This window comes from Pleurodeles waltl, chromosome 10, assembly GCF_031143425.1.
Source record: "Pleurodeles waltl isolate 20211129_DDA chromosome 10, aPleWal1.hap1.20221129, whole genome shotgun sequence".
In the NCBI taxonomy this organism is placed as follows: Eukaryota; Metazoa; Chordata; class Amphibia; order Caudata; family Salamandridae; genus Pleurodeles; species Pleurodeles waltl.
In genome coordinates this window covers 1,063,056,553-1,063,073,389 of record NC_090449.1, presented here as the reverse complement: position 1 = coordinate 1,063,073,389, position 16,837 = coordinate 1,063,056,553, and the positions used below count along the sequence as shown (strand labels likewise).

The 16,837-nt window shown below is 46.9% G+C and overlaps 1 protein-coding gene across 2 annotated transcripts in view; it reads right to left on the bottom strand.

Annotated features, from left to right (window-relative positions):
* The window catches only part of DAZL (deleted in azoospermia like), a 580,342-nt gene extending 565,880 nt beyond the window's left edge, over positions 1-14,462 (bottom strand). For both annotated transcript variants that reach the window (XM_069212083.1, XM_069212082.1), the window contains exon 1: positions 14,328-14,462. In XM_069212083.1, the coding sequence (XP_069068184.1) occupies positions 14,328-14,330 (3 nt within the window). In that variant the 5' untranslated portion in view covers positions 14,331-14,462. The remainder of the gene's footprint in view (positions 1-14,327) is intronic.
* Positions 14,463-16,837: the final 2,375 nt, after the last annotated feature.

Below are 16,837 nucleotides of genomic sequence, written 5' to 3'. Positions count from 1 at the left end.
AGTGCAAGACTGTCTTCAGGGTTGCTTGTGCAGACTGTGGGGAACTTAACCTATCTAACGGGAAGGTTGTATAAATTTATTGGAAAACAGTGCCACCTTGCGGTGTAATGTTTAGTTTGTCCTGAGATAATTATCCGCCCGAGATCTTGACTACTTGCGGTATCCTGGAGAGACTAAGTATTTCCGCTTTGATGTTCCTGAAGACAACAAATGCCCTATCCCTGCAGACAACTAACGTTTACCCCTAAATGAAGTGACGCATGGCTACTGCCTCTTCATCCCAAGGTATGGGGTGGCTTGCAGTGGTATCAGTAAGATTTCATGTCTAGGGCTAATAGCCTTTTCAACAGTACCCCTGTGGGAAAGCTAAACCATATAAAGGGCCATCCAGCCTCACATAAACTGTACCGTTTACCTATACTCATCAGTAAGGGCAGATATGTTATGTGTGCATGTTCCAGAGAACTACTGGTGAATATGATACCACTTGGTACACTGAGCATCGGTGCACAAGATTTGGATTTTCCTCGAGCTTGTTTAGTGCAACGTAAACATGACTGCCTGTGTTTCTCAGCTTACCCCGCTCAAACTGGCTCATTTATTGGGTAGGGAAGGATGCCACCCGCTTCATTTATTCAGAGCAGGTTTCGCTGCTATGGAGGGACTCATCCACTCCCCCAGGAAAGTGCCCGGGCATGGCCGGTTGGGTATTGCAGGGCCCACCCAACGAGGAGCAGGACTCGATGATAAAGCATGCCATTGGCATCTCTACGGGTGAAGATTCGTGCATCCAGCAAAGGACACCCCTAGTGACCGAAAAACAATCCACTGACTAGACTACAGTCAAGTGGGACTCAGGACAGCACATTTTTTGTGATAAGATATTCCATTGAGGAAGGACGAGTGCTGGATCGACAATCCCTCTCATTCACCCATTTTTCTGCATGCAACATATACTTTCAGACGGGTTTTAACTGAAGAGCATCCACACCTTCAATAATTAGAACTGGTCTGATAATGGACTGAACACGGCACTTTGGCCGGCGCAGACTTCATACAGTGGACCACCAAAATGGAATAATTATGGTACTTCTCCGTGTAGCAAGTTGCACGTGTTAAACTTTGGCTGAATATGGGGATCCATCAGGCAAGCACGGGTGCACAGAAACACTTGTGTTGTGACAAGTGGAAATTGCTGAGCTATCCAGTGAGGAATGGGATTGCGGGCTGCTCAAAAATCAATACAAGCTCAAGCTTACGGATTATCTGTGCGCAAGAGAACTCAAGGCACTAGGAACACAAAAAAGAACAGGATCATCATAGCCCAGCTTGCCTGGAAGCACCACAACCACCGGTCGTGTAGGTATGAAGATGCTCTCCTAGGCCTGCACAGTCCAAGCCCCATACCGTGATACGGACAATATTGATCCATTTCAGTCCCAATGGAGTCTGGAATTTTCACATCTTTGAACCTATGGGTTAGAGCGTGCTTCCATTGGCAGCAACGGGCCGTCCGTATTTCAGGACGGGTTGCAGCCTTTCTTCAGCCCTCACAGTTCTAGAGAGTGCAAGATCTGTGAGACGATTATAACCTAATCCTTAAATCCGATCCTCAGTAGAAACTTACAAAAGCATCGGGATCCACTGGGTGCTCTCTGACCTGTAGGATCCCTTACCACTGGAACCACTGCTACGACTGCCAATTTCCATTATAGAGGCCCTTAAAGTTGGGTTCCCATGTGAAACGCAAGTGGGTGCTGATCCACTACATTGTAACCTGCAGTTGAGACCAGTTAATGTCCCAGCTGGCTTACAGTTTTGCAGGTTACATCTCTCTCTCGTTTTAGGGTGTAGGAACTTGTACAATTTCAGTGACTGGAAACTCACCAGCTGGGTGTTCAGCCCACTAGGTTGACAAGCTTTGCACCCGCATCCAGGGCAGCAGGAACAAAAGGCCACCCTTATGATATTAAAGATTCTATACTGAATCGTTTTGGTCGGGCACCTATGTATGACTCACTGACAAACTTCAGACGACTCTAAAAAGTGTAAGGGCCCCAACAAGTCCGAGAGCTCTGAGAGTCCACCGGAGTTATACCCACAACAGTAGTAATAAGGCGTTATAAAGAAATCTAGGGCCTAGCACAGAAACGCTATACAGAGGTTTAAGATCATTTCACAACCCCAGGAAGGTGCTATCACTTCTTGGTTTTCTTTGTGTATTGTTTTAACTGCCCCTTAAGAACAGTCTAGCCTTCAAAGATACTGCAATGTCTGGACATTTAACTTAATTTTGACCTTTTGGGCAGGGGGTGGGCGTGGAAGGGGTTAAGTATTATTGTTTTAGCTTGCCTACTGCCCCTTTTTCATTAGTTACCTTTTGAATAAAAATGTACTGATACTAAATTGTTGAAATGCAATTACTGAGTGAGATTATAACAGAGGTTCTAACCCAAACAACCTCCTCTAGTGAACTATCGCTGCTTTACTTTGCTATCCCCTTTGAGAGTCTAGTGTCTAAAGGAAATAACTTATCAAAGTGGATTGCAGTAATGATGGTGTCTCTGAAACACTAGTGCTAAACAACAGTACCCACACGGGGCTTTGCCCAGTAACCAATGTATTATGATAGTAACTCAAAAGGTCTCACTGGTAATGCTAATTTTCAAACAGATAACAAATGATTTTATCCATTCTCAAACTAACCAGTGAGCTTCATGTCATCCTCTTGAAAGAGTGCAGATAACATTTTATTAGGCGTGGCAAAGTAGGGTGACCTGGTGTCTAATTTCTGGTTCTCTATCGAGGAACAAAACGGAAGCTTCTACTTACAGCAAAACACACTTGAGCCCTCACAGTTGTCTGAATTTGTAATTTTGCATGTCTTTATGGAATCATCACACTGCACAAACTACCCATTTTTATGGGTAGACTGAGGACATGCTCTTGCAACAAAATTAAACACACTATTACTCAACAGACAAAGTAAAACCAAAGTCCCACAAAAATGTAAATTTCGGAGTTCCCTTGTGACCCTTGAATTTGCATTTCTCTATCATTAATTCACTTGCTCTTTATTTCGGAGTTCATAGATTAAATGTAAGGTTGAATAATCAAAGTCTCACATCTGTGCCTTGAAGTGAGGTTTAATAACTGCGGAGCGCCACTGGCCTTCCGCAGACCACATTGTTTTAATGGGCGCTTAAACATTTGACCTTGGGGAAACTGCCTTGGACACTGCTGAACTCTTTTGGACTATTTAGGACATTTCACACTTAGGGCGCCATACCTCTTTTTCCACATCAGGTATCCATACCAAATTGACATCCCTTTTTTCTGGGGATTCTTAAGGTGCCCAGGGTTTGTGTATCCCGCTGGAAGGGACGAGACAATGGTCAAAATATAACTACATTTTGGGTTTTAGTAGAAAATAGCAAAAAAAAAGTGCTCTGCATAAATGGCATCAACGAAAGTTTTGCTGTGTCAAAGTCACCATCTTCCCAGCTTTCAGGATCATGCAGAGCTGAAAAACAAAAAAAGTTTTTTACCACAGTTCTGGCATTTTTCAAGGAGGAAGCCCTTTATTTCTATTTTTTGTGCTTTCAACCTACTTCCAGTTTGTGGAGCAAAATCCATGGGTAATCCAGGAGAGCTATAGATCTCTGAAACGGAGACTAAATTCTGACTTCAGCACGGGGTGACGTGTAGATCCCTCAACACTTTCCCAAAGAAACTAACTGGTGAAAAAGAAAACACGTGGCTGGGGGTGGGGGGGGATGCAGCCATTTGTGAAAACAGTCTTATAGGTAACTTTTTGTCACAATGGCTGGTTTACAAAAGCAATAAGCCATTACATTCACTAGATCTTTCTGGCTGCTGGGGTTTATAGAGTATGTAGGTTCTCCAAGAACCCAAAGTACCCACAGCCAACAAATGAGCTGCACCGTACAATGTGTTTTATTATATTACCAAGTATAGGCCACATTCATATGGTGAAATATGTACAGTGAAACATGGGTAATAAGGAAACATATATATTACTAAAATAAGCACAATACACAGAGTTCACGAGTAGTTTGGTTGTTTTGCCATCTCTGAATTTGTGGGTACCCATGCAAGCATGTGATTCAGAGGGTATTTTTCAAAATGTCAGCTTTCTTACAAACTGGCTTCCATTTGGAAGGCAAAAAGAACAGATGATGGACGGAATGCTGAACAATGTAAACATTCACCACCAGTCGCAAAGATCTGGGTTTAATCCATTGTTTTTTTTTTTGCCCACCAAGTTACCCCAGTTTGGACCCATCTATATGCAAATCAGTCTTGACCCTGTTCCCCAAGGGAACAGTCCCGACCGAACTGCTAAGCCAGGTCCTCTCTGGACCAAAAACAAGCATCACAGGACCGGTTTCAGGGTATCACCCTTCATCAGCCAGGCTAGCTTGAATCCAGTGGCATAGTGAGCCAGGGACCCACGCCTGGACATACCCAGCGCACTTAGAGCAACAAAAGCAAAAAGAACAGATGATAGACAGAATGTTGAACAATACAAACACTCACCAGATCTAAAACTTTAGAACTTTTAAATCTGGTGGAGTCTGTCGATCATTGTGTGGTTTGATATGGTGTTGAAGGCTGCTGAGAGGTCAAGGAAGATGAGGGCTGCTGTTTCTCAATGGTGTAATGTAGGCTGTCTTGGAGCTGTGCTTTGCTCTGAAGCCGGCTTGGGAAGGGTCCAAAAGGTTGTGGTTCTCCAGGTGTCTAGTTAACAGGATGTTAATAGCTTTCTCAATGACCTTGGAAAGGAAAGGGAGCAAGGAGATTGCTCAGTAGTTCTTGAGTTCTCCAGGGTCCGCAGTTTTACGCCGACATGTTTCCATTTCCAGGGAAAGTGGGCTGTGATGATAAAAGGAGGTGAGGACCTTGGTGATTTCTCTACTGAATGGTTGATTGCACAGGTTGAAAGTGTGGTGGGGGCAGGAGTCTGCTGGGGCTCTGGAGTGGATGGATCTTATTATGGACTCAGGGTGGCGTGAGGTGGTTGAAGTCATCCTCTGCGGTGACTGGGGTGCGATGTCTTCGTAGATGGTGTTAATTTTGTTGTGGAAGAAGTCCAAGACGGTGTTGCAGAGAGATTGCAAGGGTATGATGATGTTTTCATTTGCTATGGGGATGGCGACCTCCTTGACTACGTTCAACAGTTCCTTGCTGGTGTTCGAGCTGTCACTGACACAGGTGGCCAGAATGGACTTCTTGATATTTTTCAGGAGGTGGCGATAACGGTTGAGGTCGTCTTTGAATCGTTTTCAGTCCTGAAGGGTCTTACTGGTGTTCCATCTTCTTTCCTTCTGTCTGCAGTCTCGTTCCTGGGTTTTCAGTTCTGCCGTGAACCAATTTGAGTGCCTTGTTTCTTGGGGTTGGTGGGTTTCCTCTGTGCATCGCCTGGGCTCGCCCTGATCCAGTTAGAGAAGTTTTCTGCAACTTCTTCTGTGTCTTTGGTGATGGTGGGTAGACGGGAGTGGAGGGTGTTGGTCCATTGTTGCTCTGGGACCTTTGACCAGCTGCATTGTGTTTCGCTGGCAGTGGAGGCGGGATGTTGGGGGGGGGGGGTGGACGACTTCCTATATGGCAAAAAGAACAAAGTGGTGGTCAATCAAGGTGAGCTCCTCGGTGTGGGTGTATGTTACTCTGTTGCTTGCTGAGAAGATGGGGTCGAGTATGTGTCCTCCAGTGCAGGTGGGACCAGTGACAAGCTGCTTGATCCAAAGTTGGACATGATGGCATCGCTGGTGTTCTTAAGGTGAAAGTTGAGGTCTCCTAAGACTATGTACAAACTTGAGCTGATGGCGGGGTGGGGAGAAAGTCAGGGATTGCACTGCAGAAGGCAGGATGGGGTCCAGGTCTGTAAGCAAGGGTACCTCTTTTGGTGGCTGTGCTGTTTGTTCGGAGTAGGAAGTGGAGGTGCTCCATGAAGGGGGTGGAATCATCTGTTGTGGTTGATAATTCAAGGTTTTCTTAGTAGATCATGGCAATGCCTCCGCCACATCTGTTCGATCGGTCCCAGTTTGTGAGCTTGTATCCTACGGGGGATGGGGGGAGGCTGTTGCTATTTCCAGAGCGGATACGGGGTTCAGCAAAGTCTCTAGGATGAAAACTGCATTGGGGGCATTCGTTGTTATGATGTCCCAGATTTCTCTGGTGTGTTTTCCGAGTCAGTGTGCAATGATCAGCAGGCAGTTGATTTTTTCAGAAGTGTTGGCGACAGCCTCGTTGGTAGGTGTGTGTGACAAAGTGTGGCTGATAAGAGAGGTGTGGGTGGTATCCTCGGTGACTCAGGTAAAGTGGCAATTCCAAAAGAAAAAGAGGCCTTCGGTGGTTCCACAGGCAGTTGTTGTCCCGTTGTCCTTGGTTCAGGGATCGAAGTTTGTCCGAGGTGAAGCAGTTGAGGTCTGTGGGGGTCGCGGTCCTGTCATCCGGGTCACCTGGTGTAGTCCGGATGGACACACTGCGGTCTCCATGCTGTGGGAAGACAGGGTGCTGGGAGAGCAGCGGTGGCCTCTGCGAGGGGAGACAGTGGGGAGGGGCAGAATGGCACAGGGGGTGCAGGGAACCTCAGGCCCATAGAGTGAAGGGGGTAGAGTTACCAGTAGTGCTGTGGGCAGGAGGCGGTAACGGGCAGAGGCCAGCTGGGCCTGCCCAGGAAAAGAGGGCGGGAAGGCAAAGCCGGATAGTGCACGCTTTGTGATGTACACTGCCCCCAGAGTGCAATACAGGGAGAGTGGCAGACGAGGATGAGCAGGTAATGTGAGGCAGAGGGGCGGACGCGTCACAGGTGTGACCAGGCAGGGCTGGGCAGCAATGAAGGCTGGAGGACCTTACCTGAATCTGTGGTGAAAAAAGGTGTAGCCCAGCTTCATCCAGGCTTTGACAGGCGCAGACAGGCCCGGGCTTCACCCACACACAACCCGGTGTGCGGGAGGCAGCACCCTCCTAAATGGAGGCTGTGGCAGGAAGAAGCAGCAGGTCTCCCTTGCAGCACAGGGGTGTTTTAGTCAATTTGTGTTTTTTTTAGTTAAAGTTTGAGGTTTGCAGGGTATTGTGGGTAAGTAATGCTGTGGGATCCACAAGAAGCACACTACCCTGGACCCCCCACTAGATGTCTGGGTCTGGTAGGTGTTGCCATGTTGCAGCCTACACAAGCACACACAAAAAAAAAAAAAATGCAGCCATTCACCACTGCAAGTGGGGCCACAATGGAAGTCACACTCTCCTGACCCATATGTAAAGACAGGACTGAAGAGAATCAAATATCCTCTCACTTGTCACTGAAATGGGATGCTTTAGTCCACAGAAAAGCAGAAAGACTGCTGAGGCTTTATGGGTGAAGGTGGGGCCTGACACTAGGATGGGCCACACAGACCTCATTATTAAAAAAATATACATTCCTGCCAAAAAGCGGGCTTTCTGCCCCCGTGCTGGAAGTGGCCGCCTCTACAGTTACCCCCCCCAAAAAAAAAAAACTTTTTGCCTTTTACCCTCCACCTTTTGCTAAATTCGTTCTTGTTGGCCCTAGAACTCCAAGCACCTTACCACTGCAGACCAGAGATAAAGTGCATGTGCTCGCTTCCTAAAACATGGTTTGATTGGTATATACCCAATTGGCACATTTAATTTACTTAGAAGTCCCAAGAAAGATGCACTACATGTGCCCAGGGCCTGTAAATTAAATGCTACTAGTGGCACTGCAGCAATGCTTGTGTCATCCACTCAAGTAGCCCTAAAACACCTCAGGTCCACCACTGCAGAGCCTGTATGGACAGTTACACTGTCATGTCGATTAGGCATTTAAAACCTCCTGACAAGCCTTAAACTCCTCTTTTATGTCACGCCTGGGTAGCCCATAGGACAGGTTGCTATGTAATTAATCAATCAATCAATATTTGTAAAGCGCTGCTACTCACCCGTGAGGGTCTCAAGGCTCTTTTACGGGGGAGGGCTCACTCGAAGAGCCAGGACATACACTCAAGTTTTACACGGACTGGTAGTGAAAAACTCCCAATATCGTTTTTCACTACTACAAGGCCTAACCCTTTCATAAGTTAAAACTGGGGATTCCTTATTTGATTTAATAAGCTGTAATTCCTGATTGGAAAGAGGTAGACCAGTCATGTTTAGCACCTGTGGAATTGTAATAATAAATCCTCTTTAATAGTAAAGTCGGATTTACTGTTACAATTTTGAAATATCCACTTTTTGAAAGTAGACATTTTCCTGCTTTTAGACCTGTGTGTCTGCAGCATATCTCCATTACACATCTGGGGTGGGGTGACAGCTGGGCTAGTGCATTCCCTCTAAACAGCCACATACACAATGGGAGCTTACGTGTAACCTGATGGGCCATTAACTGGCTTGATGAGGATGGTGCTAAGCACAGCCTCACAGCACCTGAATGGACTGTGCCCTGCTCAACAACCTTGCATTGGCACCTCAGTCAGCGTGGTGCCAGGGGAGGAAAGGGATTCCCTGCACTTCCAAGCCATGGTCTGGAATATTCTCCCACCTTCCAAAACTAGGGCACTAAAACTGTAAGTACTGGACCTCAGACACCACCACTTCAGTACACCTCTGGACTTGTGGATACTGTGCCAGGAAGAACTGCTGTGCTACTGCAATGACTGCCACTCTGCTGGGCTCATGCTTTGCTGAGTTGCTGCCCTTATGCCTGGGGAAGGAGTACTGTACCACAGAATGACTCAAATGGCTAATCTGCTGGCCTCCTGTTCTGTTCCTGTGGGCCATAACAGGTTCCCCACAGCTCCTGGCCCATTCATCAACAAGCTCTTGACCCCCAAGAGGCACCTCTTAGGCCCTGGGACCCCGGAAAATGGTTTTGTGGCTCCTGAAATCAAGCTTCTGTGCTCCTTGCGACCTCAAACGGGCCCTTGCATCAGAACCATGCCGCTTGACTGAAGAATCAGTGTGAGCCACCGCAAGTTTGTCTCCTCACATAGCAAGTATTGTTGCTTGCGACCACGAGGTTCCAGCCCACCTGGCCAATTCCTTGAGCCCACGGACCACCGCCAGCGATGTTTTCATTGCCTTTTCCCTGTGAACAGGATTCTTGGGTAGACTGGTTTGTCACTTTTGGGGTGAGACGTGGCCTATGCCACAGTGCAACACCACTTTCTTTTGCCCCAAAGGCAAAATCCTTGATGTAAGGTGGACTCTCTACCCACACAGGGACAAGTGTGGGGCAACCTCCCCATTTGAAACAAACTTCCTATCTTCCCCCAGGGATAAGGAAGACACTATTGGTCCTGCTGGGGCAGGGGTACAGCTCAATGCCAGTCTCCTTTTGTTATGGCATCATTTGTTTTTTTACTTCCTGGTGTGTAGTGGGCTTTCTGACCCCCCCCCCCCCCCCCAATTCTGTGGGGATAGGGAGAGAACCAGTTTGTCCTCCCCACCCACCCCCACAGTGATCTGGGAAGCCTGAAACATTTGAAGAAGCAGGGGCATAAGCTCTTGCTTAAGGAACTGCTCCCCTATCACCTGTGCCTAGGGGGTTGAACCCCACCTGGCGATTACTCTCCTGTGGCAATCTCCAAGCAGGGAGCCACTGGGTAGAGGGAGTATTGGAAAAGGGAGATTCTTCCCTTTACAATGATACCTCTCCAAAGGCAATCAGTGATAGGGGCCGAGATATGCCCCTCCAGCACTAATACAGCAAAAATAAAACAAGTCAATCAGCTTGTTTGACAGGTGCGTTGATTGTCATTACAGTAACCAACCCAAAAAAGAAAATATAAACACGTGGGCTGCTCAGGAAGCACTTTCCATACAGTCTGAGGTCAAAATAAAGGAAACAGAGGGGCTTTTATATATCTCCCCAGTGTAGGCCAATGGGAATGTAGAGCAGCTGTTGGGCGACTAACAGGTTAACATAGATTTGTGTTATAAAGAACTCTTCAAGATATACACTTAGGCAGCTCGCTCCAAAGATGGTTTCCCTTGATCTTTCTTTATTGTAATTTTAATCAGGGAACCCAGAATTATGGGTTTCTGTGGCCTCAATGTGCTCTGCTTAATTACTGATTTGCCATCAAATTATTCTATGCGTCATAATTTCCAAACCTCACCCCCCCCCAAAAAAAAAAATATATATATATCAAACAAATGAAAAGTAAACACACACTGCAAACGTGAAGATTAACACAAGGCGGTTGATGCTTTCAAATCACACATCTGAAACACGAAGCAACAAAGTTAATGTGGAAGAAGCAAAGTCATGAGGAGGGTGCCAGCCTGGTGTAGATACCCAACCACCATGTGTATCGAAGTGCACAGACCAAAGAAGGATAGCAAGATACCTCCTCTGTGCCGTGCTGCATAGACAATATGAAAACAAAACAGAACCAGGGCACTACCAGTAATGAGTCCACAATGACGAAAGATGCAGATTTCTTTATTTCCTTATGTTGAGAAACATCAAACATCGATGTTCAGAGACAGCCAACACGTGTTTCGTCCACACGGACTTTTTCAAGGCATAAAAATGGTTGAGAACAGTATATCCAAAGTTGTCCCTTAATAAACAGGAAACGGAGGTCCTCTATGGTAAAAGGACTGTATACATCAACATCATCCGGAAATTTAGGGATGGTGTATTAATGGGGCCCTGATAAGCCCACACCTGACCTCTCCCGGTCCAGAGAGGCAGGGAAAACAGTCAGTAACGGCATGCGCGTAGTCCCAACGAGAAAATAATGAGCGCGAATGTGGTTATGCAATTAGATCATTTGCAAAGATTAGCTTATCACCTTTCAGTTGCTGATTAATGCATGCAGGTCTTAAACTGATACTAACAAGCAGGGCCAGCTCCTCCACTAAAGAGGAGGAGCGTCGCCCCCCTGCTTTTAGCAGAAGGGGGGGGAATAAAATAAAGCGTTATTTTATTTTTTGGTGAGCTAGCTTAGGGCACGGCAGGAGGGAGGTGTGGTTGGTGTTCAGCGGGCTAAACAGACATGCACACTTTGCATCTAGAGGAGAAAGCACTTTTAACTCCCTGTGTTAGCGTCGAAGTAGGGCGCTCACACCGATCACGGCACTGACAGCAGCGTCATGATTGGAGGGGAGTCTGGGAGCCTGTGTGCTTTCGGACAAAAGACAGAGGAGACACCTGTCTCCATAGTAGAGGGAAGTTTTTTCTTTTTTTTTTTCCCCCATCTTCCCTCCCCCTCCAGTCCACTCCTGCACACCCTGCTACCCCCGGGTTCAGTGGTAGCCGTCGCTGCTGAGGTGCAAATTTCCCCCAGCCATAATAGACATTAAAATGACAAAATACTACTGCTACAGATTATGTTACATTTTGTCACATAATGCACCATTTCCTGCTGCTTAATTTTGCCAACCCTGCCACATAATTTGGTTCTTCCTGGGGCACATACCTCCAGCGATCCTGCCTTAAGTTAACAGTTCAGCTACTTTTTCAAGTTGAAAGTTGTTAAGAACACCGGCAGACAGTGAAAAAAGCATTCATTTTTAGGGTCAACGTTGATCTTAAATATCAAACAATCTATTATGAGCAGTAGACACGTCCACAAGTATCCAATCTTCATATCTTGTTTCCAAAATGACAAGTATAGTATGTTAAAATACAAAAAAACTTCCATGTTAATGCATTTCTTTGAAGACAGCCAAAACTTTTCGTTCCCATCATTAAGAACTTCTTTTGGGGGGTGTGGGGGGGGGGGGGGGGTAATTCCTTATATCTTTTATCAACAATCTTCAATATTCCTAAGGTATTAGTAGAGTTCCAGCAGTAATTTATCAGTTGCAGTAACCACACGTTCTAGAGATACTTAAATTCAGTTCAGGCTCTGGTGTGCCATCAAAGATTATAGTCCATCCTGTCACTGGCAGTCTATGGATCGCCATGAACAAAATGTTACATTAAGTAGAATGCACCGTCATTGTGAGTAGGACAAAATGTTAATCATTGCCACGGATTTTGTACTCTTCTAAGTATGCAGACGTTTGAAAGACAGAAGTGACCGCAGCTGTTTTTGTAAATTAATCAATATAATTGGTACATGACGATTTCCCCAAATGAAAACATTAATAGTTAGTTTGTGTTTTAGAGAATGTCTTTAAAATCCAAGTTCAAAACCTACCAGAAGTCTTTCCATCGTCGACGAATACTTGAAAGACCCATTAAGTCTGTGCCTCCACCCTCGCCCCCAAGCTCTGCAAAAATATAAGTGCAACCTGGAGTACTTCAATTTCAAGCTGTAGCCCCAACACATTTATTTCAAGTTCTTGCTTCTATGGTGAAACTGCAGTATAATGCACCATGAACTCCGTGGCAGTAGTTTTCGGATGCTACCTTATTTGGAGAAGGTGAGTTTTTAGCCTTAAGTTCCCATTCTGAAAATCAGTGCAGCCTGGTAGCGTTATACCATGTGTCCAAACTATAGGGGCTAAGTTAATGACAAAGATACGAAACATTGCATCCCCAACAGCATGTAGTAATGTGGTAACCTTGTGTGGGACTCACGAATTTTTGACCACCATTTATTCTACTATCTGCTGGAATAGTATGCCTTTATATGAATGCGCACCACAAACAACGTTACGTTGGTACGGTTGCCCAGTTCTAACTGCAATTTTGCAAACATAGAACATTTGTGTGTGGCCACTCGCAAAGAGTTGTATATTTAAATATTCATATAAATTAGACATACCTATGGACATGCTACATTCAAGCTTAGCTTGTTTTATGAAACCCTATTACAGTTACAATAGGACAGCCCTGTAATTGTCGAGTTAATACAAACATTAATACACTGAGCGCATAAGAACAGTTAAGCAAAAGTTCTTAACAAAAATGCTTTGTCCTGCACTTGGTCTGTCAGTACCGTAAAGGGGGGGGAGGGGGGGCTGGAGCCTGTCTTTTCGCGATACCGTGGGGGGCGTCTCCTCCATCCCTAATCGCTCCATTTCACTCCCAGGGCAGTGGTGGCCCCTACTACTCTCCTGGAGGCAGCTGTGTGGGGTCTCATAGCGCTAGAACTCCGCGGGCGCGCACCCGTCCCCGCCCAGTTCCAAAAGCGCGCTCTAGCAGATGCCTTCCGTGGGCGCCCAAACTTAACTCCGCAGGCGCGCGCCCAAACTTAACTCCGCAGGCGCGCACCCGTCCCCGCCCACTGTTAGGCGCGCTCGCGTAGATGCCTTGAAGGGGCGCGAAAACTTTACTCCGCGGGGCCCAGTTCCATGAGGCGCGCTCTAGCTGATGCCTCCCGTGGGCGCGCAAACTTCACTCCGCGGGCGCGTAAAATGCACTCCGCGGGCGCGCACCCGTCCCCGCCATAAGGCGCGCTCTACTCGCGGCCTCCCGTGGGCGCGCAAACTTGACTCCGCGGGCGCGCACCCGTCCCCGCCAAGAGGCGCGCTCTACTCGATGCCTCCCGCGGCCGCGCAAGCTTCGCTCCGCGGGCGCGCACGCTCCCCTCCGCGGGGCTGCGCGCGTCGGTAGAGTCCTGAGGCGTCTGCGCCAGCGCGCTCCCGTGCCCCGCCGCCCCCGCGGACACGCGCGGGCCTCACGTCAGGTATCCTCTTTCCCCTGCCGCACCGAGCAGCGCGGGCCAGCACGCGCTCGACTCCGGTGCGCGCGCCCTCCCCACCCTATGCAGAAAGCCTGTGACCCCCCCCAACGGGGGCGCTCACGGGTCCCCAGCCCCACAAAAAAAAGCAGGCAGCGCAGGGGGGTTACCCACGCCCGTCGCGCGCCTCAGGGCCGCCGCCATCTTGGGGTTCCGCGCGACGGCCTCCCCGGGGTCGAGGCCTCCGCGGCCTTTCGGCCATTCATCGTTACAATCTTAACCCGAGTCCCGCAACGGACGGACTCGGGGCATAAAAATCAAGTCCCAGCAAGGGAAGTGGGCGCGCAGACCTCCCCGCGTCTGGGACTTTTTTTTCCTTTTTTTAAGCGAAGAAACGTCCAAGAAAACGTTACTCTTAAGTATTACAGTTCTCACGCCTGACAGCTACTTGTGGTATAGGCCGAGAAAACTAATTCCGCTTAAAACGTATAATGGTCGCTTCTAATTAACATTAACTACCAATAAAAAAATATTTTTGAAGAGTTTAAACGCGTGGTGCCCCTGAACGCCCACGTCCTATTAACCGCTTGCGTGAATTCGGGCCCCCGCGGCGCCCCTCAGGCGGTGCGCACCGGCCTGTGCCGCCATTTTCCCGCGGAATGAGTACGTCACAGCGCGCGCCCGCTGGGCCCGGTATTCCCGCCCCCGCGCGGCGGCGATACTCACCATGGTGAAACTCAACCGGAACGCCGACAACTTTCGGTAAATAAAAAAAATATATATATATAACTAGGAACAAGACAAACTAAACCAAAACTGAACCAACAAACTGGCGCCGGCCGTCCGGCTCCTCCGTGCACCCCTGCGCGCCTCGCCCTGGACGCGCCCAGCGGCTCCGCCCCTTTCTAACTGTGACTGGGAGAGTCCATTTGCGGGGGAGGCCGGCTACGAGAGGGGCGAGCGCGCCGTGGTTTGGGTAGGGGTGCGGCCTGCAAGGGTACAGCGGACACCCCCCGGGAGCTCTCGGAGTGCTCCGGCCCTGGCGGAGGCCACAGCGAGGGCGGGGGAGGAGGTGACTGCACCTGTCCTGGGGGGGCTGCACTCTGCCTGACAACAGGGACCCCCAAAAAGAGGATTGGCGCCCCAGGGCCGCCCCGAGCAACAGGGCCAGGGCGTGACCTGTCAGAAGCAGCAGTGCCCTCAAAAGAATACTTTATAAGTGGCACTAGAACTATTTTTATTAAAATACTCAAGCATGATGAGGAAAGTAAACCTCTTTAAAATAATCAAACCTTAAAGTAATGCATGCAGATTGGATGAGTGATTAGACTAAGAGTAAACCAATATTGGACCCTGTGCATAAATTGCATCCCATAGTGTTACTCACTATTGTTAACATTGCTACTCAATAGTCATGTCAATTTATTATTTTAAACGTAGGGGTTTCAGATCTCAGCATATGCACATATACGTCCAGTAGAAGCTAAGTACACGCTGCACAGGCGCATAGAAGTTCTGATCTGTTCTTAAGAAGTATAATGAGCAGAAAATACTAATTTCTTTGGAATTTTGTTGAGTATCAAGTAGTATATGGGGTATGTGTCGACTTTTCATTCTCTGAACTAGTGAATATGTGTGAGCCATCCTCAAGACTGCATCCTTTGCACAAAATGGGCAACCCCAGGTTTACTTATATGGTGGTGAAAACGTCTATCAGTGAGGAGTGGCATTGTCTAACAGTCTCTGGCTTCAGCCAAACAGGTTAAATCATAACAGGAAGTCGAGATAATATTCAGTGCATGTCAGAGGCCTGCAGCATCATGTCAGCAATGGCAGCCCCAAAATAAAAATACCTCTTTAAAACTCATGTGAGGGGGTGCAGCAACTGCTGTTGCACTCCAGGAGTAAGGATGTCGCCTAGATGTTTTTATTTACAGGCCTGGCCTGTGTTTTCAGGTCCAGACCTGTGAAAATATTAGCAAAAGTAGTGAAATCTGGTATTTTCCTTTTCAGCAACTTAAATCTAAAAGAGCAAACAAAAAATCTGTTAAAAAGTATGCAGGCGATTTCTAAATTGTTTCAGGATGATTATTAGAGCAAACGAAGGGCTAATTGCTATGTTACAAAAGAATCCTGACAATTTTCAAGGGTTTCTTTCCCCAACCAGTTCTTGGCTGGTTTAGAATACCAAAATATGAACAAGTGGCCAGGTTTTTTTTTTCTAAAAAAAAGTTGCAACCCTACTCCAGACGTTGAGACTGGTCAGTGTGATAATGAGTAAAATGAGTCCTTTCATCAGTTTTCTTTTCACAGCACCATTTGCTGTTTGTTCAAATGCACTCAAAAGTCAGGGTGAGCACAGAGAACAACTTTTAACAAACCACTGCACTATTACTTGTGGTGTATATCTCATTTTACATTATGTAGCATCAAGGCTATGGCGATTGTTAAACATTTTTGCCACTTCTGTGACAGGGTCCGATGGAAGAATGTGTGATGAAAGACAAACAAAAAAATAGCTCCTTTTAAAAATATAAAAAATTTGGCCAGTTTGGGCCTTTCATTTTGGAAGGTAAACTTCAAACTAAAAGTGAGAAATCAAACCAATACACATTTATTTTACCTTTGGCTGCACACATAAAAAGCCACTCTTGTCTCTTTAAAAAAGAAAAAAGTGTTTGCATAAATATCGACACCACTTATATAGATATTTAGGAATATTGCTTCATAATGTACTATTGAACCACACTGTTGCAAAAATGTCCCTGGACTACACATATCAACAACCTTCTTCCCACAAATAAAAGCTCTACTTTTAAAGTCAGTAACATTGAGATTTTTTTCAGGACACCCTAACATTTTAGTGGGCTGATGCCCCTCACCAGCTCCTCAGTCAGAAAATAGTTCCAACACCAGTGCATACATGATGCTCAAATTCAACCAATTTCTGTCCATCAAAAACTCAGTAGAGATGAGCGAGCAAGAAATTTCATAGCAAGAGCCCAACCAGGGTCTGGCTTGGCTCTAAAAGCCGAAGCACGAGCTGAGCCATCAAAAGATTTGACATGTACATTAAATCACTGCACTGCACACATGTGAACTCTCATTTGGCAGGTGTCTTCCTCTTTCTATAGCGTACACCCTCCTAAAAACAATGTGCCTCTTTAGACCATTGGGTCTCTTTCTTTACAAATCTACAACACCATCCAAAATATTATTTTCACCATTCACTTCAA